This window comes from Nakaseomyces bracarensis (assembly GCF_045282275.1).
Source record: "Nakaseomyces bracarensis strain CBM3 chromosome Unknown Scaff5_0, whole genome shotgun sequence".
Lineage (NCBI taxonomy): Eukaryota > Fungi > Ascomycota > Saccharomycetes > Saccharomycetales > Saccharomycetaceae > Nakaseomyces > Nakaseomyces bracarensis.
Genome location: NW_027263965.1, coordinates 15,001 through 41,492, shown reverse-complemented (window position 1 = coordinate 41,492; position 26,492 = coordinate 15,001). Strand labels below are relative to the sequence as shown.

The following is a 26,492-nucleotide window of genomic DNA, read 5'->3' as shown; positions in this document are numbered from 1 at the left end:
ATAATCTTTTTTTTAATAAATTTTTCTTATCTTTATAATGTTACCTTATATTAACGCTGCTAGATAGTGTAGGCTATTGAATATAGTAACCTTGATCCAGCTTTCAGAATCTTAGATGTCAATCTTCCTCCTTTTGCAGCAAGGTTTTTTTTTTTAGTTTGTTATTCTATATAGAGAGAGAGCGGATGCCAAGAAAAAAACCGTTTTTAACAGGATCTACGAAAATACAAATGGGCTTCAGTGTTTTGAATGGTATATAAAAGCTATAAATCACGAGAAATGGACCAGTTCTATGGTACATCTTGGTTGGATACGTACGTCTTTCAAAAATTAGCTATCTAACCATATAAAATACTCCATAGAAAAAGGGATATTGACTTCAGTAGAACAACAAATTGCGCCATTAAAGCAAACTTTACATTTCTACGGCTGCATCTCTAATGCCGTATTTGGTCAGTTACACACTTTGTAGTCTTTGTTTTTTTTTATATACACCTTTTTTTTTTTATGCAATTGGGCTATAGTATTGATATAATAGTGTTATTTATGATTCTAGAAAGAAAAGAAAGAAATAAAAGAATCTTTATATTGATACAAATTGGTAGGTTCGACACGACAAAAACAAATAAACCCCCAGTAAAAGTAGTTATTGGAAAAGAATGGAAATGAATAATATTAATAGAGGAAAAGAAAATTTAACAGTTGGAAACGTTTCTTAAGTAAAGGGTAAAATCCAAGCAATGAAAGGCGAGATTTTACTTTCTGAAAATATTAATAATAAACTCGTAAATGGTATTACCTTCATCGACGTTCATGTATACGCGATTTTTCATTCCATTTTCATTATTTTCGTACTTTGTCATAACAATTTTTAAAATGCTCATCAGAATATTGAAAAGTATACAATGTGAAGATAATTAATCAGAAAAAAATATCAAAGAAAGAATCATGATTAATTACAAAAAGGAGGCATCGTCTCCACCACGGAAATAACTATGGTTATTGTTACCCGTATAGAAACTTGTCTCTGGCTTTCGTAGGTTATTGTTATCTTTTCTGTTGTTTGAACTGGATGCTTGTTGACTAGGAACCTTTAGGTAGCCATGGTTGTTATAGTTTGACATACCTTGAGAACCCATGACAGCTGATGCCGGTTCAACTGGCGTTTCCTCAGGGTTGAAAGAACCACCCTTGTTAGATTGTGACGATGTAGTGTATGTACTCACTTCATCATCAAAAAGAACTCTGTTACCGGTAGCATTATTTGTCCTTACAAATGTATCATCTCTAATCATCTTTTCTTGTTCCGTTTCGTTTGTATCCATAACGGCTTGTTTCAATTCAAACAATTCTGCTTCAGAGGTGCCTTTATTGTCACCGCCAAAGTAGCCACTGCCACCATTATCTATCTTAGGAATGAAGGACACACGATCGTCCTTCATTGGTTGATAGCGGACATCAGGGTTTCTGTGTATCAATGCCAAAGCACATGTAATTATTGTGAAAACCAATAAAAATAGCGCGAATGCAGCATTTAAAACAAACAGAATCACCGCCATGACAGAAGATACAACAGCAGGTTGCCTGAACAAATTACTGAAAAATAAGAAGAAGAATGCATTGATTAAGTTAACCACATGAATAGCAATATTGAAAATGTTCGTTCTCTTATCTAGATAAGGACGGTAGTAACACAGTAGCACGAAATAGATTAATTCGATGACGAAAATAATCATGGCCTGTGCTTTACCATGAGTTTGTAACACGGCCACGAATAAAGATCTGAAGAAGCCGTAAGCTAGCAAAGGTAATAACCACCAAAAGGCGTCAGCCTTGAATTGCACATACAAGAAACCGTAACGATTTAGGAAATTTGTATCACTGTAGAGCAAGTATGCAGGGTTTTTGTATAGTCTCAAAGACTCCTTTCCCTTTAAAAGGACCCTTGTTGCTCCGTAAGTCAATAGACATGTAATTACCACGAAGAGAGCCACAGCGTCAACAACAGTTGCTGGTGAATCTCTCTGCGTGTATTCCCAGATAGTCAAAAGTGTGATTTGAGGGAATGCAATAATGGCCAATCTGAACAGAGTACCTTTGATGATACTACCCCAGTTCTTTCTGTATTGGAAGAAATTTGATGTCTCCGGCATCATACCGCCTCTGGTCAACAGCTCGAGTAAGGCCTTGAAGAAGATCAAACCAATTACTAGGCAGAACATGAAGAATAGGAAGAACACCACACCAGTTAAGAAGAAGTTTGAGATCTCGATATTTGCTAAGAATGCCACTCTCTGAATACCTCTCAAGACCAGAATTTTGGTTGAGTAGTTGTCGCTATCTCTTTCGTTTGTGGTGTACAATTTTGAGTCGTCCAGGATGGAGTCAAAGTTGGAGTCCTTCGAAGAGGCCAGACTGATACCTCTTCTGAAGAGTTGTTTCATGGCTCTTCTCTGAACACTAATGGACAGAATGTCCTTGTTTGCGACAACCACGGTGGATACACCCTTTGTGGCCTGTATATACCAATTCAAAGCCTTTTGCATAAACTCTACTGAGATAATACCCATTGACCACTGGAAGTTCTGAGTCCAAGCTGCTGCCATAGGTGGCACACGAGAGACGCCCATCATTGCAGTGATGGCTAGGTTCTGGAAGTAGATGAAAAGCGAGATGGAGTTTGATGCGATGTGCGCAGAGGTAGCGCTGTAACCTATCACGGACACGAAACCGGAGGTCAGCAGCCCGAGACCAGAAATCGCCGCGATAGGCCACGACGCGTACTTGGTCTGAACGGTCTTCCCGTTACTTAGGATAGCCTGTACACACGCCAGCGGGCTCTTCAGGTCTGTGTCGTCCTGTGCGTACGCCACGACACGGACCTGGGCGTCCAGGTCCGGAATAGTGTACGCGACACCCGGGATTTGGTCTAGCACGTCCGAGTCGATGGTGTACTGCGACGCAACGTCTATCCTCCCGCTCGCCAAGGGACACAGGGAGACCTCGTGCAGATCACACAGGTTAAACGTCATGTCCAGTACCTTCAGCCCATACGTGATCAGCTCCGCCTTCACTATGATATTACCGTTGATAATGGTCGATGCGTCTACTTTGAACACCACTGTCTTATTGCTGGGGAAGAACTTGACATCGAAGTACGACGCCGTGAACTGAGAGTTATCCATACACGTCAACAGCGAGGAGGTCTCCAAATGCTTCTGCCCACTCGCCAACGTACTCCCGATCATCCAGAGAAACACCCACAATCGAAGTAACATTCTTTATATTATTATTATTATTGTTATTGTTATTAGTTGTTATTTGTTTATTTTGGGGGTATTGAATATACAAATAACACTCCCAATATATATGAACAGAAGAAATATCACATTGAATACTATAAATAGTATAAACAGCATTAATATGGGAGAGGACAGCTAAATTACTTCACAGAGAGAGAAACAAAAAATTTAGAAGGCTGAGAAAGGATTCGTGCAGAGAGATACGTACAGCTCCCAGCAGAAGCTCCCAGCAGAAGCTCCCAGCAGACGAAAAAGCGAAGGCCAAAAGCGGAGCCTGAAAAAAGCGGAGTGATCCCCGTTCAGCAGTAGCATGAAAAGAAAGTGATTGCGCCGCGCTTACCCGGTGATTTTCCCTGAAAACACGAAAAATGGAAAAAACACGAAAAAACTCGAAAAATATTACACTCTCCGCCGGGTAAGAGTATCACATGACCATCACGTATAGAACAATACAAGGGGTTGTGGGTGTTTGGGTGTGAAGAAACAAAAAAAATTGGAGAGTATCCACCAGCAGCACCCCCTCCCCCATGCGCCCCAACACCACGGCACCACCGTCTCTGTAATGCCACCCGCGTCTCCGTCTGTACGTCTCCGCCTGCCCACCGCTCTCCGCACTTTCGAGAGAGGTGTGACCCCCCCTTTGAGAGTCATGTGCCTAGATATCGGAGTATAATGCTATGCTATACTGCTATGCTATACTATGCTATGACTATATTACACTACTACTACACTACTGCTACACTATGCTATATCTTGTATACCACAACTCGTATTATGGATCTGCTTGCTCTCGCTTTACTTGCATAGCATTGAGTTTCTTGTTATAGCTGACTTGTAGTGTCGTTGTTGATTGACTCGCAGTGTCGTTGTTGAGTTCTTGAGTTTCTTGTGTGATAGCTGACTTGTAGTATGTTGGCTCGTAGTACGATTGCGGGTGGATGGGGGATGGGGGAGGGAAAGAGAAGATACCCCAACGTAAAGTCACGTCTTTCGAAGGTGGGGTTACCTGTCAAGATTCGGAGTTTTACTCCACTCTTCATCAATATATAAAGGGTTTCTAAAACTATCTTTGGTTTTTTTCGAGTCTTACAATCTTAAATTAATATACATCATATTAGTATAAAAACTAAATAACAAAAGAGACAAATGCCTTCTGCAGTAGCTGAGAAGAAGGACCAAGTACAAGTTTTGAAAGATCAGATGCAAGGAAAGAGAGAAGTTGAACACGAACATTTGACGGGTGTTCAAGTCGTTAAGCAGAAACCTATCGATGACAGGTTGAAGGACAACATCAAGACTCATTATTCTCCTCATTTAGCTGGCCTACAGGAGTATAAGAGACAGTACCAAGAATCCATCGAGAACCCAGAGAAATTCTTCAGTGAGAAGGCTAAGTCCTTCTTGAACTGGTCCCGCGACTTCGACAGAGTGTTCGTCCCGGATGTCGACGACACCACCAAACCATCGTTCGAAAATAACGCTTGGTTCTTGAACGGTCAATTGAACACTTGTTACAACTGTGTCGACAGACACGCCCTCAAGAACCCAAACAAAGCCGCTATCATCTACGAGGCCGATGAACCCGGTGAAGGTTACACTATGTCCTACAAGACTTTGCTGGAGAAAGTCTGCCAGGTGGCCCAGATCTTGAAGTACTCCATGAACGTCAAGAAAGGTGACACCGTCGCTGTGTACATGCCAATGATCCCAGAGGCTTTGATCACCTTATTGGCTATCTCGAGAATCGGTGCCATCCACTCGGTAGTCTTCGCCGGTTTCTCTTCAAACTCTTTGAGAGACCGTATTAACGATGCGGGCTCCCGTGTTGTGATTACCACCGATGAATCTAACAGAGGTGGTAAGATCATCGAGACCAAGAGAATTGTCGATGACGCCTTGAGAGAAACCCCACAAGTCGAACATGTCCTAGTCTACAGACGCACAAACAACCCTCAGGTCAACTTCCAAGCCCCAAGAGACTTGGACTGGGAGTCTGAGAGAAAGAAGTACAAGACTTACTACCCTTGCGAACCAGTCGACTCTGAACACCCATTGTTCTTGCTGTACACCTCCGGTTCAACAGGTACTCCAAAGGGTGTCCAACACTCAACCGCAGGTTACTTGCTAGGCGCATTGCTAACAATGAGATACACTTTCGATGTTCATCAAGAGGATATCTTCTTCACTGCTGGTGACATTGGTTGGATCACTGGTCACACTTACTGTGTCTACGGGCCATTATTGTATGGTTGTACCACAATGGTCTTTGAAGGTACTCCAGCTTATCCGAACTTCTCTCGTTACTGGGAAATTATTGACAAGCACCAGGTCACCCAATTCTACGTCGCTCCAACAGCCTTGCGTCTATTGAAGAGAGCTGGTGACTCCTACATTGATGGTTACTCTTTGAAATCTTTGCGTTGTTTGGGTTCCGTTGGTGAACCTATCGCTGCTGAGGTCTGGGAATGGTACTCCGAGAAGATCGGTAAGAACGATATCCCAATTGTTGATACTTACTGGCAAACTGAGTCCGGTTCCCATTTGGTTACACCATTGGCTGGTGGTGTTACTCCAATGAAACCAGGTTCTGCTTCTTTACCATTCTTCGGTATTGAAACTGTTATCCTAGATCCAACTACTGGTGAAGAAATCAATGATGAACACGCAGAAGGTGTCCTAGCTATTAAGAGGCCATGGCCATCCTTCGCCAGAACTATCTGGAAGAACCACGACAGATTCTTGGACACTTATTTAAACCCATACAAGGGTTACTACTTCACAGGTGATGGTGCTGCTAGAGATAAGGATGGTTACATATGGATTTTGGGACGTGTCGACGATGTCGTCAATGTCTCTGGTCATAGATTGTCAACTGCTGAAATTGAAGCCGCTATCATCGAAGACAGTATGGTTGCTGAATGTGCTGTTGTCGGTTTCAATGATGACTTGACTGGTCAAGCTGTTGCTGCTTTTGTGGTCCTAAAGGATAAATCTACTTGGTCTTCTGCATCCGAAGAGGAGTTGCAAGATATTAAGAAACATTTGATCTTGACTGTTAGAAAGGATATTGGTCCATTCGCTGCTCCTAAGTTGATTGTCTTAGTGGACGATTTGCCAAAGACTAGATCTGGTAAGATCATGAGACGTATTTTGAGAAAGATTCTAGCTGGTGAATCAGATCAACTAGGTGATGTTTCCACACTATCTAACCCAGGTGTTGTTAAACATTTGATTGAGTCCGTTAAGTTGTAGTTAAGACATAATTGCTCTCAATTTTTACGTTGTAATGTAATGTATTCCAATATTTTTTTTTTTTTTAATCATATTTGATATTTTATATATCTATATTGGCTAATGTCTTTTTGAGTTTCTTATTAAGTGTTAGAACCACCATTCCTTTATTATCGTCGTCATGATTCGCATGATAGTTGCTGGTTAACTATAACTAACGAAGGTAAATATTATAATACTATTCATATATATTTTAAATAAACCAACTTTGCAAGAAAAAAATAATAAAAATCAATAAGTAAATGTTACTCAGAAGAAATTGTAGAGCAAATATTAGTGATAAATTTGCCATCTCACAGACACTTGTTATTATCCCGCATTGTATTTTGTATCCTTCTAAATACATATAAAAAGGAATAAAGCTAAAAATAGTTGTAGAGAATCTTGCTCTTGACTTCAATTCAATATTTAAATGCATTTCTCCAGGCTGCACTAGTTTTTTCTTTTTCCTTGTCATGCATTTAAGTAGACATATCTCTATCTTAGAAGAAGAAAAGACTATCCCAAGAAAAAAAAATTTTCAGTTACGTTATTTATCACCCACATTTATTGATTTATGCAATTGTCTACTGATATTAAGTTATCAGGTATGCTGGAGTCAATTTTCATATTATATCTGCTGACCAACTGACGATGGAAAACAATAGTGTTTCTGCGTGCTAACCTTAGATTGTAGAAAACGAAAATAATCTCTTGACTGGAAAATATATTTCATTAAAATTAAATTAAAGATAAATTGATAAATATAAATATGATATTTGAATAATATATGCAAGAAAAATAAAATATAATAAGGTTGTATTACTCGTAAATGCAAATTGTGTTCATTATAGCAGTTTTTTTTTGTTTGATTGTTATTAGCTAAAATTTTAAGCTGTGTTGACAAATATTCTTAATATTTTTTGTTGTCTTTTTTATTTTTTTTTTTTAAAAAAATTTTCCTTTAATGTTTATTTCACACTAAAGGATTCAGTGTATTCCAGTCATATTATGCTAGCAAACTCATTGATGGCATAATACATGCCATCACCGCACCTCTCAGATACGTTACTTCAATATCTTCCCTTGGAATAATGACACCACCAATAATTAGAATGTTTCCATCATGCTCAACAGCTTCTCCACCCACACATACTACTAACATAGCAGTTGGGGTATCCTCCAAGTTCAGGTATGCCTCTCCATCTTTACCGCTATAAGCCCGAGATTTAATAGAACGAACGGCAAGGCATTGGGTATTCAAATCTAAAGTATTAAAAATAGTACTCCCCACAGGTACTTTATCAGCTGACAATTCAACTTTAACATTTTTATAGAACCTGTCTACATCTGATTGAATCATCCCCCCAGTACACACAAGCATGTGGCCTATTAAGTTCATTTTGTGTCCGACTAATTTAAGATCAAGAGGAACTAAACCTTCAAACTGATCTTCCGTCCTCGCATAAGTGTCTATACGACGCCATTTTTCAGATTCCAAATCGAACCACCACATATCACTGAATAGCTCTGTACCATCAGAACCCCCATGAATAACAATTGTACGGGAATCATTGTTAGCACTCACGGGACGGACACGGTGCTTTTGAGAAATTAAACCCGTTTTCCCACCGTGCTCCTCTGCCTTGTGTTTGGTATCCTTAAATTGGCTCTGGTTGTTTAGTATCTCTGGGTCCATCTTAGATACCACATTTGGGAAAATAGGCCTAGATTTATTTTTTACATTAACACTTTCAAGATCGACCTTATACTCATTTTCTAAACGGTCTAAGAGAAAAGTTTCAAAGGACTGGTTATAGACAGTATGCAAGTTTGGCACACAATATGCGCTAAAAGCTCTACTCCTAGGCCAACTATCTTTATCTTGAGAGTTATGTATTGCGGTCGCTATTGCTGCCTCGCTAAAATTGCAATACCCATTTTTGCCTCTTGCAACTACAGGAACCTCGATCTTCCACATGTCATTCATTGCCTCATACCTGTCATCCCCCGTTTGTCTGTATCCACCAAAGATGTAAATTGTATGCAAACCAAAATTATGGTTCTTTTTCTCCTCAGCGTCCTTCAATTCCAATTTCGATTTAGAGTCAGGGTAAAGGCTAGTTTGGCTACCATTCGTCGAAAAGGGTGTATTTGCGACTGTCTCTGTCAAATTGACTGAAATTTGCAGATGACCAAACCGAGGGTGTAAGTCTGGATATGCTGATGATGAAGGAGATATAATTTCGATCTTGGAAAATCTATATGACATAGTGTCAAGAATGTAACCAATGTTATTGACATATGCTCTTTTCTTTAGATATATCATTCCGTCATTATCGAAAACTGATTCCGTTTTTATTTCAAATCCTCCATAGAATAAGATGTATCTATCAGTTAATTTTGACCCCTTCATTCCTATCAATGGAGGCGGGATTTGACCAGATATTTTTGGTCTCATAATACGCGACGATGACAAAGAATACACATAAAGATGTGGATTATTAACAATGGCTGGGTTGTTTATTACATCAGGTAGAAGTGGTGGAGGCATATTTTTGATACCATCAACTTTAAAATCTTTTAAATTTGGTGCGTCCTCGTCATAGCCATAAATCGGTATAAGACCACCTAAAATGTAACATTTGTCTTCGATCTCTACGGCACATGGGTAGAGGAATGAAGGAGGCTTATATTCTGAGAAGATCGATGGTATAAGAGAACTACCTGCAAAAATATCGTACTTTCTAGACATGTAGCACTCTCCATCAATGAACAGTGGATTTGATTTTTTTTCATGATAGTGTGAATATTCATCAGTTCTTCTCTTTTCGGATAAAAAAGAGTTCTTGAATTGATCATGTACGCTAGGCACCCATAAGTTATGTTGTTTTAGAATATCTTCCTTCCTTACATTCACAGTGAACAACTTCTGACAGTATTTTATGTACGATGCAGCAGTATGGAGATCTATCGAACCCATAGTCTCCACCATATGACTGAATCTATCTTCATCAAGTGGTTTCTCAATTCTCTCCAGTACTGCATTAATATCGAAATCAATATGTGAGATGGAGGCAATGGGTATCTTTGGAGCATGCTCTGAACCACCACTCATAGAGTTCTCTTTAAACCTCTCATCATCTGATCCCATCGAGGATGAGCTCTCTAAGGAGTCGTGACTAATATTGTTCTTTATTTGGCTCTCAGTATATTTCTTGCTATGATATGTTAGATTTTTCCGAGATAGATAATACCTTTTCAAGGACGTTTCATTTTTTTTCGAATAATTCTTCTTTTTCGGCAGTGACAACACCAAGGAAAGTATTGAATTATAATTAGATCCGTAAGGTATACTCTGAAACTGCTGTAAATCTTCCACATCAACAAAATTCGAGATATCAGATGCTAGCTTTTCCTCTACCATAGCAATATCAGTAATTCCCACACCTGGTATAACCGCATCTACAGACGCACTTACACTCCTGACACTTTCACTCTCAGTTAACTCAGCGTTACTCATTATTTTATTATATTTTCCTTTTTATAAACATTAACTTCCACTTCTTATTTATTAGTTGTTTTTTTTTGTGTTTTCTGATTTTTGATATATTTCGGTATATGGTATAAGTTTAAAACCTCGGAGATAGGATTAAGTTCAACTATTTTTGTATTTTTATTTTTTTCAGGACAGTATTTGTATATCTACTGGTTTAAAAATGGGTTTTTCCTTATATAATAAGATATTACATCTAATGTGGTATTAATGGAGACGGAAATGGATTATGTTGCTATAATTTTTTTTTTTTTTCTATCTTATTTATTTAATCTCTTAGGATTAGTTCCGCTTAATTCTCTCAAATAGGTGCTTTTCAGTGCTTCGACCACTCCCTTTTCATTTTTTCTTTCTTTTTTTTTCTTTCTTACTTCTTTTGCCCGTCTTTTATTTTTTTTCTACAGCCTGTATCAACAAGAATAAAAAAGAAATGTTTTTGGTGCATTCATCGTATTTTTTATTTTTTTCCGTTGTAGTATCTACGAGATTTTCTAACGTGTACTTTTCTTTCTTTCTTTTTTTATGCTTCCGACAAAGCGTTCGAATCTCGTACGTCATTTTTTTAAGTTTATTAACTTATTTACTTTTTTTTGTTCTCGAGGCGTAAATCCTTATTTTCCTGTTTTTAATATATCTAATATTATACCTAATATATCTAATATTATACCTAATATATTAAGGTTGGTATATACCTCAAACTACCATTCTATTTTTCCGACATCATTTTATAGTTTCGAAACTCCGATTTTTTTTTTTTATTGCCTTCCCTCCCCCTCCTCTTTGTAACATTACTTCGTTCGCTCTTATAATTCCGCATCCTTTCAAGAAAAAAAAAAAAAGGACAACCCATTCATCCGAAATAGTTCAACAAAGGAATCTGTACGGTGATTCTCTGTCCTGCCCCCCCCTCACTTTCCGTTTTCAGTAATAGAGAACAAAAAAAAAAATAAGGGTTCTTGTTCTTTGACGTAATGCTTCTGAATATCCCACTCACCTCGACGTAGCAACCACAAAAAAAAATATTATTGTTACCCGGATACTTAAAACGCAATAATAACAGTATACGAATCAAATTTTTTGGGCCTCTTTAAGGCTCTGCCCACACAAAGCTCATCGTAGGCTATGCATTTCTAAGCGCCCAATATAGCAATACTTATACAACACAATAAACACGACATACCTATTATACTTTATACAAGTGTGTGTCATACTACACAATCTTATTCGTTTACAAATATTATTTATTTATATGATATTAAGATAACGCTATTTTTTTTTTTTTTGACGGTCTTGGCTTTGTATTATTTCACAAAAATAGAAGGAGCACAGCATAAAAAATATATAATCAATTGAGATAATCATAGCATAAGAGAATATAATCAAGATTTTTGAGATAATTCATTTCTAGATGATCTGTTATCTTGGCGATACATTGACTAGAATAATTTAAAACCTTAGTAAAACTTTCTATTATTAGTTTTTTTTATTTAACTGAGTGGGGGGAAGGAGAAAGGACTTGATTCTTTGCTATGGTCCAGTACTTAGATAGAAGTAATGTTCCCGTTAGTATATTTAGGAACCATCTCATACAGGATAAAAAATTTAAGACTCATAACAGCAGTACGGTGAATCTAACAGCAAGTAAAAGTAGTACAACTTCGAAATTTTATTCCAAGTTAGACGATGATCGCCCTGAATATAGCTCAGATGCACTAGATATAGATTTTGCATGGACTAGCACAGCAGAACCCGTCTCGGATATATTGGTGAACTCGACGAGAAAACCAACTACTAAGGGTCTTCAGATATTTGGAAAAGAGAGGAAATACACAAGAAGACTGGATGTCTCGTCCAGAAATTTAAGAACCTTAAACTTATTCGATCACCACGATTTGGAATACTTAAATTGCAAAAATAACCACATAAAAACCCTGTCCATTCTGGAGACTTGCATACATCTGACAACAATTAACCTGTCTAAAAATCAGATTGAAGCACTCATTCCTCTCAACGACATACCCATGCGTAAACTAGATCTTTCATTCAATTCAATTGAAGGAGTTGTTGATTTTGCAACTCTCGTCAATACTGCAGATACAGATGTGGGCTGGGCTTCATTGGAACATTTGGACCTCACAGGTAACAAAATAAGAGCCATCAGAAACCTCAATTGTTTGGTGAATTTAAGGTCGCTTATTCTGGATCAGAACTTTATCGAAGAACTTGAAGACATAAGTTTTATGACAAATTTACAAGAAATAAGCCTTAGGGAAAATAAACTACGATCTCGGTTTGATATTAGAAGATTACCAATGCAAAGTCTGAGAATCCTACGAATAGACGCGTGTAAGGGATTGAAAAAATGGCATGTAAGGCCAGCTCATATGGAAGTCCTGGAGATAATTGATGGCATTGAAACTGATCTACCGAGATTTGATCTATTTCCAATAAACTTGAAGTTTCTGAAGTTAGCATGGATTAGTGGGTTAGATAAGTTACCACTGAATTTATGTGACATTATACCAGGTTTAGAAGAGTTAATATTAACAGATAATGATCTCGATGACTTGAGAAACATTCTACAGGCAATTCCTACTACTAATCTGAAGAGGATTGATCTTGCTGGAAATCCCTTAACAAAGCATCTCAGTCCCTGTGCGGCTGAAAAATATAAATATGCTTTCCATATTGCTTGTCGAAAAATTACTGATATTAGACTACAGGAATGAACACCTAAATTAACTTGCGCACTCTGTATAAATAGATTTTTTTTTCCCTTCTTCTCTTACTATATTTAGAATATGTTCTTATTTTATATCTTAAATACCTTAATACAGTGTATATACATATTAGTCAATAATATATATATGTACGTATGTATGTACATATTCATCTCGAATTTGGAGAATGGGGGTTACAGTAAGTTTTGCTGTTAGCAATATGTCGAACATTTTCATTCGGGTATTCATTTGTCTTTATCTATTTTGTCCTGATATGGTATATTCTTCTCAGTTGCTAGCGGAACTTTTTGTTTACGATTAAACAAAACAAAAATAGAAATAATGCATAATAAAGTGACTAGCAATACGTCCTTGTGAGTCCATATTATATTTAAACTGCAGTTTTCTATAATAGTATCGATAATAATGTCAAAAAGATTTCCCGAATGCTCAATTTCAAAATACTGCTTATTTACGTTAGTGTTCTTACCATCGTTTCTAAATCTCAATTTTTCTTGTAGTTCGGCCTCCTCCTTCTCTCTGGTTTTTGAATAGGTGATGTTACCAATCTTTTCTGCTTCGATAATGTCCTTTCCAATATAGATATTATTAAACATTAATCCAGAAGTTGATCCCCAATTATCGAAAACTATAGAATTCACAGTTATTAACGGTTCGTTCGTGTATTCAAAATTACCTATGTTGTTGAAATAGGATCTGTTTTCTATAGAAGTAAAAAGAACAACTTTACCATCAATCCTCAATTCTATAATCTTGTCCTTGAAATTTAACGCTGTAGTATACAAATGTGTCCGCTTTAGGTCATCATTTAACTTCGAGACAGGACAATGAGTCAATTCCAGTGAACTAGTGCCTTGAAGCTCAAATCTTAATTTATTAGTATCTGGAAGGCAATAGTCAGGACCAAATAGAAATTTATATTCAGAGCCAATTTCAGAGTTGTAATTTTCTATATCCTGGAGGGTTAGATTCTGAAATAATTTTAGAAATGCTCCGTCACATTTAATCTTCCTTGACGCCTTAACCTCATATTGCACCACTAGCGTATCGTTATTATTTATTATAATGGGTTTATGTAATAACCTTCCAATCATAGCCACAGCATTTGGAGCTTTAACAATAATTCCTGAATTAATTCCATCATTTCTCGCCAGGTACCATCTTCGACTAATTATTTGGTCCTTTTCTGATGGTGTTGGGCAAATCCACTCTTCCGCAAAGTCATCATTACTCTCGTACGACTTGAAATCTTCCCAGAATGAATCTGCACTTACTACTTGGCTTGGTTTGCTCAATCGGTCTGCAAAAACATTAGTTATCCTGGCTACAAAACAGAGTAATATGAATGTCAATCTTAGGCCCATCTAACACTGATATAACGTCCTTATCTGTAAATGTATCTGTCTCCAACGAAATACTAAATGACCTTTAATCTAAATAGGGCATTAATATTTATCTGTATCACTATATTTCTTCTTTACTAGTTATAGAAGTTATTCTTCTTCAATTTTAAGGTTCCCGTTCCTCTGCCAAAGTCCCATTTTCGTATGTTCCGAGCGAACTTCGAGGAGATTTCTATTTACGACAGAAAGAGAATAAATAGCCAACATGATTATTGAATGATTAAAAGAATACCTGATTTAATGACAAGTGCAGTCACCTACTTTGTATCATCTAGATTTGCCAAAGAAAATGGTGAAACTACTCTTTTATATAATAAATATATTAATAGATGTACAAAAAAGAAGATTGTTTCCTCTAATATATGATGAAAGAAAATCCGATTATTTGAAATTGTTGAAGTATTAGAAAGTATAAGAATCCCATTCTTATTTTATGCAAATTATACCCATATATTCTTTTGTAGCTATTGAAGGAAATGTTTTACATTTGAAGCGGTTTTTTTGTTGTTGTTTTTTTTGTTCTTTAATCTTCAATTTCAGCCGGAAGAAGATCAAACAAGTTTTGTGGAACTGAAGGAGCTGATGTTTCTTTACTTTCTACAGTTGGTTTAGATGAGTCATACATTTCTTCTATCTCGATATCACCTTCTTCCTTCTTGTCCTCCTCATTTGCTTTCGCTTCGTTTTCAAGATCAATTGCTCTTTGAAGTTCTCTCTTGATTTGCTCATTAGTGCTATCCCAACCAGCTTTTCTAGAAGTCTGGACATACTTAGCTCTCTGTATAGACTTGGCAATTTTACCGTCCAATCTATTAGTTATATTTAGGGCTCGAGCTAATCTTTCCTTCTCTAATATCCTCTCGGTTTTGTTAATCTTCTTCTGTAAGTCCTTCTTACCGACTTTGTTTTTGGTATCCTTCTTTTTCCTCATCTTAGCTTCCAAGAGAGATTCGTTCTTGGCAGCAGTTCTGATCATAATGTTGGTCAAGTCTGTATTCTCAGCTCTGGGTAGCTTCTCTAGTTCCCTAGGAGCAACATCCAATAGACCTTGTCTCGCAGCTCTTGAATTCTTAGAAATCTTCTTAACCATCGTAGATCGTTCTATCTAGTTTAGTAATCTAAATTTGTTTAACTCTGACGGATAGAATATTTATGACTAAATTTAACTACAGTCCTCTTATAGTACATAGATAAGCTCATCGCAAGCTCATCGCAAAATTTTTGCAAAAATTTGAAAAAAAAAAAAAAAAAATTTTAGTTTTTTCCAAAATTTTAACAAAGGAAGATGGCCATAAAAATCAATAAATTCATCAACTGTACAGAAACACCCGAAGAAGCCGATTTTCACTTCTGCGAGTCTGTCTAAGGAATATTAAATATTTCATTAATTGTCATTGATTTGATTACACTATAAAATTAGATATTAAGCTGCCTTTTGGAATAGTTATCTATGAGGAGGACAAGTGTAAAACTAATTAAAATATTCAGATAAGTATGAGATGATTTTATTTGTCTTATTTACAGGTCGTTTTATTTCTACTTAGAAGACATGAAAAACCATTTACTTACTTATACGAATGCATATGAAAAACGGTGGGGATTTAAATTTTTAGCGAGTGAAGACTAATATAACATTCCCATCATAAGTAACTTCATATGTTTAATATTAGCATTTTATTATTTTTTTTCTTAAGAATTTTTAAATTGTCATTAAAATCATAAAATTTGGACCAATAAAGAAAAAAGAAGGATATTTTATCTGGTTCACTATTTATGGTAGTTCGCCATGGTTGTTTGGAGTTAACAAGACCTTAACATTTCCTTCCTTGTGGTCGATTAATTCGTGGAAACCCTTTTCCATACCTTCTTCTAGCTTGACTCTACCTGTAATTAAGGTCTTACATTCTTCGATGGAGATATCACCTTTATCGATGGCATCGACAACTTCTTCGAAGTCCCTAGTGACGTAACCCATGGTACCTGTCAACTTTTTCTCACCATAGGTCATATCCATTGGATGGAAAGCAACAGGCTTTGGTCCCCAAATAGCCACGTTAACAACGTGACCTTGGATACCGGCAGTCTTAATGGCAGCATTGAATGTATCCTGGACACCAGAACAGTCAAACGTGTAGTCGAAACCTTTATTGTCCTTAGTGTAAGATTTTAATTCTTCAATTGCAGAATCACCACCTCTGTTGTGGGATGGGTTGAAAACTGTAACATTCAACTTCTCAGCCAATTCTCTTCTCAACTTGGCTGGTTCAGAAACGATGACCTTACCTGCCTTCATACCCTTTAGACATAGAATCATAGCCAAACCAATTGGACCTGAACCCAAAACCAAAGCTGTAGAGCCTTCTTTGAATTCGGCCAATCTGGCAGCGTGCCATGCAACGGAAAGAGGCTCAACCAAAGCAGCCACATCCAAAGGTAATTTGTCTGGGATTGGAACTACATGTTTCTCACCGACCACTACTTGTTCAGCGAAACCACCACCGACGGAACCTAGACCTTGGAAACTACCGTGAGTACAGCAGTTTGGTAGTCCCATAGAGCAAGCTGAACACTTATCTCCCTTCTTGACCTTACTGTGGTCCCATCTGTCTGTGTCACCACAACTGGTAGTAGCCTCAATAACAACTCTGTCACCAGGCTTAACCTTTGTGACTCCCTTACCAACTTCCTTGACAATACCAGACATTTCGTGGCCCATTGGCAATGGAAGTTCCAAACCTGACAAGTAGTGGGTTTCTCCATCTGGTGGCATGAAAATTGGGCCCTCCAAGTACTCGTGTAGATCGGTACCACAGATACCGCACCAGGAAACGTCAATGATCAATTCATGATCATGATTGATCTTAGGAGATGGAATGCTGTCGGTGAAATGGATGTCACCCTTCTTAAAGTAAGCTAAAGATCTCATATTTCGTGATAGTATAAAAGTTGATTGTTTTTGTATTATAGATTTTCTGGTAATCTGTAATGATGTTCTTATAAATGGAAGCATTAAAAGGTATAAAGAGAAAATAGATTCGTAATCTTGGTAATCAATAAAAAGATTGTCTCTATTTATATATGTATTTTTTTTCCTTGTTGTGAAACTAAATACACTCTTGATTGAAAGTATTGAAATGAGTTATCCTATTTTCAGAAACCTAGCTTGATTATATAGCTTTTGAAGGGAGATAGTATTTCTATTTCCGTTTATCCGTAGCAATTATGTTATTTCATACTTTATTTAAACCATAATCAAACTAATCCCGGCGTGGCTTACCTACTTTAACTATATCCGAATACACTAGAAGTGATGAATAACGTCATTATCCTATAGGTTAGCCAGCTTCACCTTCTTTTCCATAAATATTATAGTGAAAAAAAGGGGATAACAAAAGAAAAAGATGTATACTATTCACATTGTTATACAATCGGTGTTATAATAGTAACATAATGATGGATGTAGTAAGCAGAACTCGTAATTAATAATGGAACCCGGATATTATTTGACAAACCATTGCACGCAGTTTCATGAAGACACATCATGTAGCTTCATAAGGGGCCCCCGGTTTAAATTGTTATGTTTCTTTTCTATTGCTTCTTTGACAGGTAGTTGATAGCTGAGGCAAGAGTTAGATAGCTTAGACAATGGCCGTAATGATGTAAATGCCGAACTTGCAGGGGCCCATTGTTCATAAAGGAATAGAAAAACAAAAATAAGCACGGATCGGGCTTAAAAATGTGGGGGTTAGTGGGGGTGATCGGCAATAATGCACAGACAGAGCTGTATGAAGAGAAGGAAACGGCGAAAAACGGGAAAAAAAATATAGGAATATTTAAGAACCAGGAACTTAGACGTGGGGTAGTGAAAGTTTAATACGAAGCTTGTTATGACGAAGCGACAATCAAATAAAACATAATTGAGCTTGTGTTTAATTCCTTCCTTTTTTATTATAATATGCTGAGGTTCTTCTAAGCTTTGAAGACTCTAATTATTGAAATTTATCATTGAATAGTTCTTCTGATTCTCAACAGCAGGTTTTAGTACTCATTTACCGAATCATAGAGATCCACCTCTCTTAAGCTTTTCTTGTTATTATAGTTGGATAAATCACTATTATAGCCGATATTTGTTAACTTTACATAATTTTCAATTGTATTTAAGATTACATAAAAAAAAACGGATTGTTAGCTACAATGGCCGTTACAATTCATAAACATCATCTGACAAAAATGGAAGATCATGTGGTGGGGAAGGGCAAGGGGGGAGGGGGGCTGGTCTAATATTATTTTACGTCTTTAGTAGAATAAACTGTTTGACCAAATCTTCTTAATAGCCACTTGTATGGCTTCTATTTGGCTTTACTGAAAAGGATGCTACCAAAAACAAGGTCCTACCCGCAAAAACAGAAAAACTTGACCAATAGCAGATTACGCTATTTTTGTCCATTTTTTTTATATTTTGTAGGAGAACGAAAACAGAAGTTGAAAGAAAAATGTTTTTGAACTTTGATTAGATTTAGTAACAAATATCCTTATAATAAGACTCTATGATATATTTATGTAGACTTAGTATCATTAATGAGAAAAAAAAGATAAAAATATTCTGAAGTAAACGATTAAGTTTCTTAATGTAAACACCAACTATGCTATTACAATCCTATTGTTATATATTTGAAATGTATAATCTTGTATATGTATATAAACAGTATATTATGCCTCATTCATATTACCAGATTGTCCTACTCAAAGGATACTTATTTTATATCCTATATCATAAAAAGAAATCTAAGCAACTGAAATTGTAAACCCGAAATCAACTTTCAACCAAAAACGTGTCGAGAGTTGATTAGAAATGAAATGAAGTAAGCTATTGAAAGCCTATTTTTTTTTTTTTAATAAAACAATGCGCTAAACAATTTCGTTAATTTAGAAGACATCACCTTGGTCGAACATAGCGTCAGCAACCTTGATGAAACTAGCAATGTTACCACCCTTAACCAAAGATGGTAGAGCGTTCTTGTTAGTGCTGTTGCTGTACTTTTGAGCAGCTTCAATACAGTCGTTGAAACAGTTAACCATACCCTTCTTCAATTCTTGGTCAACTTCTTCACTGGTCCAGGACATTCTTTGGGAGTTTTGAGCCATTTCCAAACCAGAGGTCAAGACACCACCCAAGTTAGAGTTCTTACCCATAGCGTACCAGACAGCGTCAGAGGAAGAAGTAGCAGATTCACGAGAGGCTTCGAAAACTTCGATAGCTTCTGGGGTACAACCCATGTTAGAACCTTCAGCGACAAACTTAACACCAGCAGCAACCAAAGCCTTAGCTTCATCACCAGATACTTCGTTTTGGGTGGCACTTGGCAAAGCGATGTCAACCTTACCGACGTGAACCCATGGACGAGCACCAGATAGGTACTTGACCTTGTTTTCAGCGAAAGCTGGGTATTCTTGGACAATTTGTTCTAGAGACTTGAACTTAATCTTAGCTTCAGCGATAGCAGCAATTTGTTCGGTGGTAATACCAGTTTCAGAAATGATACAACCCTTAGAGTCGGACAAGGAGGCAACAATACCACCCAATTCGATAACCTTCAAGGCGGCGAATTGAGCAACGTTACCACTACCGGAAATGGCGACACGCTTACCGGAGAATGATTCCTTACCCTTGGTAGCGTAGTCGATCATAGATTGAGTGTAGTAGACCAAACCGTAACCAGTGGCTTCTGGTCTGATCAAAGAACCACCCCAGTTCAAACCCTTACCGGTCAAGACACCTTCCCAGGAGTTGGTGTAGTGTCTGTAAGCACCGAACAAGTAACCGATTTCACGACCACCGACACCAATGTCACCAGCTGGAACATCGGTATCAGCACCAATGTGTCTGTGTAGTTCTCTCATGAAGGCGTAACAGATTCTTCTGATTTCGTTGTCAGATCTACCCTTTAGGTCGACACATAGACCACCCTTGGCACCACCCATGTCCAAACCAGTCAAAGCGTTCTTGAAGATTTGTTCGAAACCCAAGAACTTTAGAATGGACAAATTGACAGATGGGTGGAAACGTAGACCACCCTTGTATGGACCCTTAGCAGAGTTGAATTGAACTCTGTAACCGGTGGCAACTTCTTGCTCATGGTCGTCGTTTTCCCAGGTAACTCTGAATTGGATAATTCTTTCTGGAACAGAGACAACTGGCAATACCTTAGCGTATTTTGGGTGTTGTTCAAACAAAGTAGAGTCCTTCAAAGAAGAAACAACTTCGTGGTAAGCTTGTTGAAACTCTGGTTCATGTGGTAGGTTAGACATTTTTTTTATTTATTATATTTTATTTTGTTCAATACTTCGAAGTACTTACTTTATTTTTTTTCAGAAAGAATCAAGATTAAAAAAAGGGCAAGAAATGAAATAAAAAAGAGATCAAGTTTTCATGATTCAAAAGTTTCATTTCTTTATATACGTATTTTTTTTTTTTTCACTTTTAACTCTGCTAGCTGTTTACTAATTTCTTTCTTTTCATCCAAAGCTTTTGTTGGCTATTGTTATAATTATTATTACTTATTTATTTTTTTATTTTTTTTTTTTTTTTCACTCATCGCAAATCCCTAGAACTCGGTGTACAATATCGAAAAGAACTTTTTTTTTTGTTTAAATTTCTTATTTCTCGAGTTGTTAGTACTATTCCTACTTCAAGATACAAAACAGGGACTTTCCTAAACTAAAGGGACGAAGAGTCAATATTTAGCTAATAGTTTGTTGTAGAACAAACTTTAAGAAATATTATGGGTAAGAAGATAAAAAAAAATACGTAATATTCACATCTTAGTAACAGTAGAAGAAGCCGGAGAAAATAAAAATATATATATTTATATAAAAAATCGGCAATAAAATTGAACACATCTCTATCAGTTCTGTGCAGCTGTTTCTACGGGTGTCCGTTGTTAAAGATGAATACGAAAAGATAGATAACATAGGGACTCAAATCTACCTTGATATCTTGCAGAGCTTGCAGAGCTTGTAAAAAAATCGCATCAATAAGAGAGATTGGCTGAAGGAAGATTCAGGGGAAAATATAAAAAAAGCATAGATAAAGAATGAGAGTTGATGTACAGCATTTTAACTGTGGCCTTGATATGTGTTTCTTTCTTTTGTTTTCTTATCTCTCTGTTCTGTTATCCAATCGATAAGCTCCGATAATCGTCTGCGCCATTCTTATCTTGGGAAGAAAAGTGCGCACGATATTTTAGGAAAAGAATGAAAATAAGGTAAAAGTGAAAAGTTTGCCACATCTCTTCCACCCTCCCTCCCCACAGTATTTCTTTGTCTCGTCCGCCATTTTGTAAGGAGAATGGCAAGACCGAAACCGGCCTGGTGTGAGCCGGGTAAAAACAATTTGCGGAATAAAAAAATAAAAAAGAATGGAAATTTATTTTTCGCCGTAATAAATAACTACAGCAAAGAAAGAGCAGTGCAAGGTCTTTTTTTCTTGATTCTTATCAACTATGGATATGATTGGCTACTGATAAGCGATAAAGGAAGTAAAATATTAAAAAAGAAAAGAAAAGATACAATACGGAAAGTAGAGGCGAACTTTGTAAGTTGTGACAAGAAATCACGGGGAAATCTTTATAATTAAAATAGCAAATGGGAAGAAAGCGATGTTAGATAAGAGGAGAGTCATGTCTTGGAATCCGGAGTCATCATTATTTTTCATAAAAAGCAAATCTAATTACAACGAACAGTCACGTTTCATTAACAGTGGTTCACAAACATATAGAGATTGAGTTAACTTAACTAGTCTTCATATAGAAGAATTATAAAATATCCAACATGGAAACGTCACATGGAAAACCTTGGTATCAGTTTTTTTCATTTTGAACCTCTCACGTTTTGGATGCTTACTATAATAGGAACCGTAAATAGCCCCTTCATTTACTACATACCTTTAGTTTTATAATACTGCATTGCACTGAGATAGAGAAGAAAGACTGGATTTCAGCCACTTCCTTCCACCGCCTAGATAAAGGCTGTTCTTATTTTCGAAAGATAAAGTATCTATGATCGTACTCAATGGTTAAAGTTGTCCCCCACCGGAGTGCAGCTAACGACTTTGTACCTCATTTCCATGGAGAATGGGGATAATATAAAATAGCCAACCCTTAAAAATTAATCAAAAAAAAAAGGAACATATAAATCATCTCTCCCATTTTTTATTACTTTTTTTTTCTTGTTTTTTTATATTTCTACACGAGTAACAAGCGAGGTAATCAATTTTTTCTTTAAGGATCAACCCCAAAAATAAGCTATTGAATATCTAAAGTCAATCCCATCTAGCTGCAAATGATTCTAGACTTTTAGTATGTGTGTGTGTGCGAAGCATTCTCCGCCCCACAAAAATTTCCTTGTTATCCCCCAGCATAATACATTGTTTAGCGGTCATATATTAGTCTTCTTTGATTTACTTTTCTTTTTTTGTAGGTATGGTACTAATCTCTTATTCCCGGACTTTAGTAGCCATAACAAAAGTTTAATAGGACCATTATTCTGTTCCAGAAGAAGTTGTTAACACTGTACAGGGATATAACTATGGATACAACCCACCTTTTATTTAGGGTTATGAAAAGAAGGGCAAACCAGCATCATTGTTAATTTCTTTATGAAGTTTATATTCATTTAATTTTACAGGGAACTTATTGTTATTCTTAACTACTATACGTTAAATATAGTTTGTTAGGGTATACTCACCATGACATCATGATAAAAGGAAGGTATATGCGGCTGAACTTTTCCGATCTCACCCCTTCTACATTAGAATACATTTAATTAAACAGTTCTACATTTAATTGCTTGAAGGGGGATTATACCAACCGTCTTTCCTTTATTATTTGTTCTATATTTAATTTCATTTACATTTTGATCTTTCCATTATCTTCACTTAAATTTGAACCGTTTAGATTTGCCTTTAAACTATGAAATGTTACTTTAAGGGATTGCCAATTTCTAACCGTTATACAAAATATATACCTGATTTGTGAGGGGCTTCCATTCTATATCAAAGAAGAAAAATACTTTCATCCAGTTTTTAAAAATAAATAAGTTAACCAAAGATATTATTCGCCTCCTCCTATGAAAATGTGCTATAGTTAGAAATCCAATCCCTTCTTCACATTACCCAGTGATGTTAGCTCTTACCATATAAATCTCCTTCTGCATCTGCAATATAAAAAGTCCTTGTAAATATAAATTATCAGTAGAGAGTTTCTAAATTCTACCAATTAATTTATAAAGAAATAATAATAATAATAATAATAAACTCATAATAAAATTATCAAATAATAGAACACAGATAGCAGTAACTAAAGTTTTGTAACGACGAAAAATGGAAGAAGAAGATATTCAATACAAAAATGGAGGAACGGTTTCGTACGATAGTGGTTCAACTGTTGTACCTGGAAAGAAATATGGTATGCTAAGAACAAGATTTAATATTGGCCCGGATTCGGTAAGAAACCATACAATTGCTTTTGTTGGTGAACTTGTCGGTACATTTATGTTTTTATGGTGTGCATATGTTATTGCTGGTACAGCAAATCAAGATACTTCTTTAGATGAATATCCAGATGGGACACATCCAGGTCAATTGATAATGATTGCCCTTGGTTTTGGGTTTTCAGTGATGTTTTCAATTTGGTGTATGGCTGGGGTTTCAGGCGGAGCTTTAAACCCAGCAGTTTCTCTATCTTTAGCTCTCAGTAGAACAATTACGCCCGTTAGATGTATTGTTATGTGGATTGCACAAATGTTAGGAGGTATGGCTGCCGGTGGTGCAGCTAAAGGTATGATACCAGGTCCTGTTCTATATGCTAACACGCTCGGTAATGGGTGTTCGAGGACGAGAGGCTTGTTTTTAGAAATGTTTGGCACAACAATTCTATGTTTAACTGTATTAATGACTGCAGTTGAAAAAGGTGAGTCAAATTTCATGTGTGCCTTGCCAATTGGTATCTCGTTATTTATTGGTCATTTAGCCCTTACAGCCTACACTGGAACAGGTGTTAATCCAGCAAGATCATTTGGAGCAGCTTTGGCAGCTAGATCATTTCCAGTATATCATTGGATTTATTGGATTGGGCCTCTATTAGGTGGTCTCTTGGCCTGGTTTATTTGGCAAATCCTCCAATGGTTGCACTACTCCGAATATGTTGCTAGAGAGAAGGCAGCAGCTGCAGCTGAGAAAGAGAAGCCTTGTGATTGTGAAGCTTAAGCCTTACACACCTCTCAGCGATAATAGAAAAAAGTAATTGCCAGGGTTTTTACAAAAAAAAAAGCAGCACTTGATATCTAGTAACTTATGAATTAGACTACCATTGGTAATGTTGATAACGCAACAGGTGTTTTGAGCAATATCTCATTTTTATTTTTATAGTATTTATAACTAATATATAATCGAAAACTTTAATCTAGTCGATATTGTTTTCAAAATTCTTGACCATCCACCCTTTAACTAAATAAGAAAAAATTTCAATTGATAAGGTTATATATTTAATATGAATATATAAAAATAGAAACCGACAGGTAGTTACTTTTGGATGTCCATTAAATTTTCCTTCTCATGTATAAAATGTTAGTCATCAAAACATTCAGCCGTATAAAACTTACATATTCTATAAGGAGGTGATTTGCGCCTATCGGACTACCGTTGCGTGATTAACTGGAAGTTTAAGGTCTTTTCTAGCCATTCTATCCTCCTCGGTATTTCATCTCTTACTACTATCAGTTGATGGTTGCTTTTGTCCTTCTTTCCTTTTTCTCGCGTGATGACTTCCGTAAGTTTGAAGGAATAAGGTGATGCGAACGTTTTTTCATTAAAGAGCGTGGAGGCTCCACTTAATAGCATCTTCAATAGTACCCTGAACATCTAAATGATAGCAGAAAATTGCTGGTTAACCAATCCATAATTGCATCTGGACAAATCTTTCTGAAATTATTGTTCTTTGAAAACTCATAATAGTCTTTCAATCAAAGGGACTGTTTATGATGAACTCTAAATCAGGTACCAAAATTATTTCCGTTTTTTCATCTTTGATAATTCGAATTATTCTTAGTGGATTGTTATTTATGTACATTTTTTAAATCTATACTAATATTGAAATTTACTTCTCTGTTTATAATATTAGAAGAACGTCTATCTCCTCATTCATCGAAGCACAGCACCTAACCTGTATATAATGGTATGTTATTATATGCTATAAAAAATATTTTTAGACTTGATTTATACTCTACTGTTTGTTTATTCCATTTCAATAAGTCGTTTAGCTTGTATATGAAAGATAATATCAACGAAACTAGGAAATTGCACAGTAATAATTTTAGAAGTAATTGAGAATTCTCAGAAACTAATGTTAATAAAGATCTGATACTCGATATTGATATAGAATCACATAAATCTGAATAATCACTTGAACATTTTAGTCTCACTGGGCTTCTGAGTAAATATGACAGCATTGGTATAAGAGGAGGGTCGGTACATCTTGTATAAAATACTTCCGCACTTAGAGTAATAAAATGCTCAATGGATAATGGCTAATGCCGTCTTGTATTTGAAGCTAGAAAAATCCTTGGGATAAACAGTACTATTCTCAAGTACATAGATGAAGCAGAGGATTTGTAAATTACCTGCAGCCATTCCAGAATAATATGGACATAATATCTGGATCTGTCTTACAAAATCTCATCTAAAAGTTTACTGTTATTCTCAACATTACTATAGGGCAAATCTAAATATGTTAGAAGAAAAGATTGGTAAGCACTATTTCAGCCCTTCTTCTGGTGCGTAGGAATTTAATCGAACCGTTCGGTCTTGGGAATGAGGCGTACCTGATTCTGCTTCAGATGTTAACATAAGATCACCAAATCGTTCATGTTTGGGAGGTCTGGGGTAAACATCAATAGTAAAGACAATGACAATTTTACGTATATATTTTTCAGTGAAGCAGATGAGATAAATATCTGTTAGGAGCATTTAAAGATATAAGGACAATTGATGCAATGAATTGGACATCACGAGCTAATCACTAACAACGGAATTGAGAACTATCGTGTTAACTCGGCGAAGAATGTGAAGAATACTCCATATTACACACCGATTCAATAATAAAAAAGTTGAAAAATGAAGAAGACATAAATGAGTAACGTTTTTTTGTTACAAATCTTCAAAATA

The 26,492-nt window shown here is 36.3% G+C and overlaps 12 protein-coding genes across 12 annotated transcripts; 3 read left to right on the top strand and 9 right to left on the bottom strand.

Annotated features, from left to right (window-relative positions):
* Positions 1-956: 956 nt before the first annotated feature.
* Positions 957-3,278, bottom strand: FLC2 (flavin adenine dinucleotide transporter FLC2; the record flags this gene model as incomplete). The annotated part of the gene is made up of 1 exon (XM_071051038.1): positions 957-3,278. One exon carries the CDS (start codon positions 3,276-3,278, stop codon positions 957-959), a length of 2,322 nt encoding a protein of 773 aa, XP_070907734.1.
* A 1,170-nt stretch (positions 3,279-4,448) lies between these two features.
* Positions 4,449-6,554, top strand: ACS1 (acetate--CoA ligase 1; the record flags this gene model as incomplete). The annotated part of the gene is made up of 1 exon (XM_071051037.1): positions 4,449-6,554. The coding sequence occupies one exon, from the start codon at positions 4,449-4,451 to the stop codon at positions 6,552-6,554; it is 2,106 nt and encodes a 701-aa protein (XP_070907733.1).
* A 1,027-nt stretch (positions 6,555-7,581) lies between these two features.
* Positions 7,582-10,095, bottom strand: GPB2 (Gpb2p; the record flags this gene model as incomplete). Its single annotated transcript, XM_071051036.1, has 1 exon — positions 7,582-10,095. The coding sequence occupies one exon, from the start codon at positions 10,093-10,095 to the stop codon at positions 7,582-7,584; it is 2,514 nt and encodes an 837-aa protein (XP_070907732.1).
* Positions 10,096-11,657: 1,562 nt separating this feature from the next.
* Positions 11,658-12,857, top strand: RNJ42_00869 (leucine-rich repeat domain-containing protein; the record flags this gene model as incomplete). Its single annotated transcript, XM_071051035.1, has 1 exon — positions 11,658-12,857. One exon carries the CDS (start codon positions 11,658-11,660, stop codon positions 12,855-12,857), a length of 1,200 nt encoding a protein of 399 aa, XP_070907731.1.
* A 236-nt stretch (positions 12,858-13,093) lies between these two features.
* On the bottom strand, positions 13,094-14,233 carry CNE1 (calnexin; the record flags this gene model as incomplete). Its single annotated transcript, XM_071051034.1, has 1 exon — positions 13,094-14,233. The coding sequence occupies one exon, from the start codon at positions 14,231-14,233 to the stop codon at positions 13,094-13,096; it is 1,140 nt and encodes a 379-aa protein (XP_070907730.1).
* Positions 14,234-14,795: 562 nt separating this feature from the next.
* Positions 14,796-15,362, bottom strand: ECM1 (Ecm1p; the record flags this gene model as incomplete). The annotated part of the gene is made up of 1 exon (XM_071051033.1): positions 14,796-15,362. The coding sequence occupies one exon, from the start codon at positions 15,360-15,362 to the stop codon at positions 14,796-14,798; it is 567 nt and encodes a 188-aa protein (XP_070907729.1).
* A 681-nt stretch (positions 15,363-16,043) lies between these two features.
* On the bottom strand, positions 16,044-17,198 carry RNJ42_00866 (2,3-butanediol dehydrogenase; the record flags this gene model as incomplete). The annotated part of the gene is made up of 1 exon (XM_071051032.1): positions 16,044-17,198. One exon carries the CDS (start codon positions 17,196-17,198, stop codon positions 16,044-16,046), a length of 1,155 nt encoding a protein of 384 aa, XP_070907728.1.
* Positions 17,199-19,198: 2,000 nt separating this feature from the next.
* GDH3 (glutamate dehydrogenase (NADP(+)) GDH3) lies at positions 19,199-20,581 on the bottom strand (the record flags this gene model as incomplete). Its single annotated transcript, XM_071051031.1, has 1 exon — positions 19,199-20,581. One exon carries the CDS (start codon positions 20,579-20,581, stop codon positions 19,199-19,201), a length of 1,383 nt encoding a protein of 460 aa, XP_070907727.1.
* A 3,070-nt stretch (positions 20,582-23,651) lies between these two features.
* RNJ42_00864 (aquaporin family protein) lies at positions 23,652-24,536 on the top strand (the record flags this gene model as incomplete). Its single annotated transcript, XM_071051030.1, has 1 exon — positions 23,652-24,536. The coding sequence occupies one exon, from the start codon at positions 23,652-23,654 to the stop codon at positions 24,534-24,536; it is 885 nt and encodes a 294-aa protein (XP_070907726.1).
* Positions 24,537-24,965: 429 nt separating this feature from the next.
* On the bottom strand, positions 24,966-25,190 carry RNJ42_00863 (uncharacterized protein; the record flags this gene model as incomplete). The annotated part of the gene is made up of 1 exon (XM_071051029.1): positions 24,966-25,190. One exon carries the CDS (start codon positions 25,188-25,190, stop codon positions 24,966-24,968), a length of 225 nt encoding a protein of 74 aa, XP_070907725.1.
* Positions 25,191-25,486: 296 nt separating this feature from the next.
* RNJ42_00862 (uncharacterized protein) lies at positions 25,487-25,777 on the bottom strand (the record flags this gene model as incomplete). The annotated part of the gene is made up of 1 exon (XM_071051028.1): positions 25,487-25,777. The coding sequence occupies one exon, from the start codon at positions 25,775-25,777 to the stop codon at positions 25,487-25,489; it is 291 nt and encodes a 96-aa protein (XP_070907724.1).
* A 304-nt stretch (positions 25,778-26,081) lies between these two features.
* On the bottom strand, positions 26,082-26,294 carry RNJ42_00861 (uncharacterized protein; the record flags this gene model as incomplete). The annotated part of the gene is made up of 1 exon (XM_071051027.1): positions 26,082-26,294. The coding sequence occupies one exon, from the start codon at positions 26,292-26,294 to the stop codon at positions 26,082-26,084; it is 213 nt and encodes a 70-aa protein (XP_070907723.1).
* Positions 26,295-26,492: the final 198 nt, after the last annotated feature.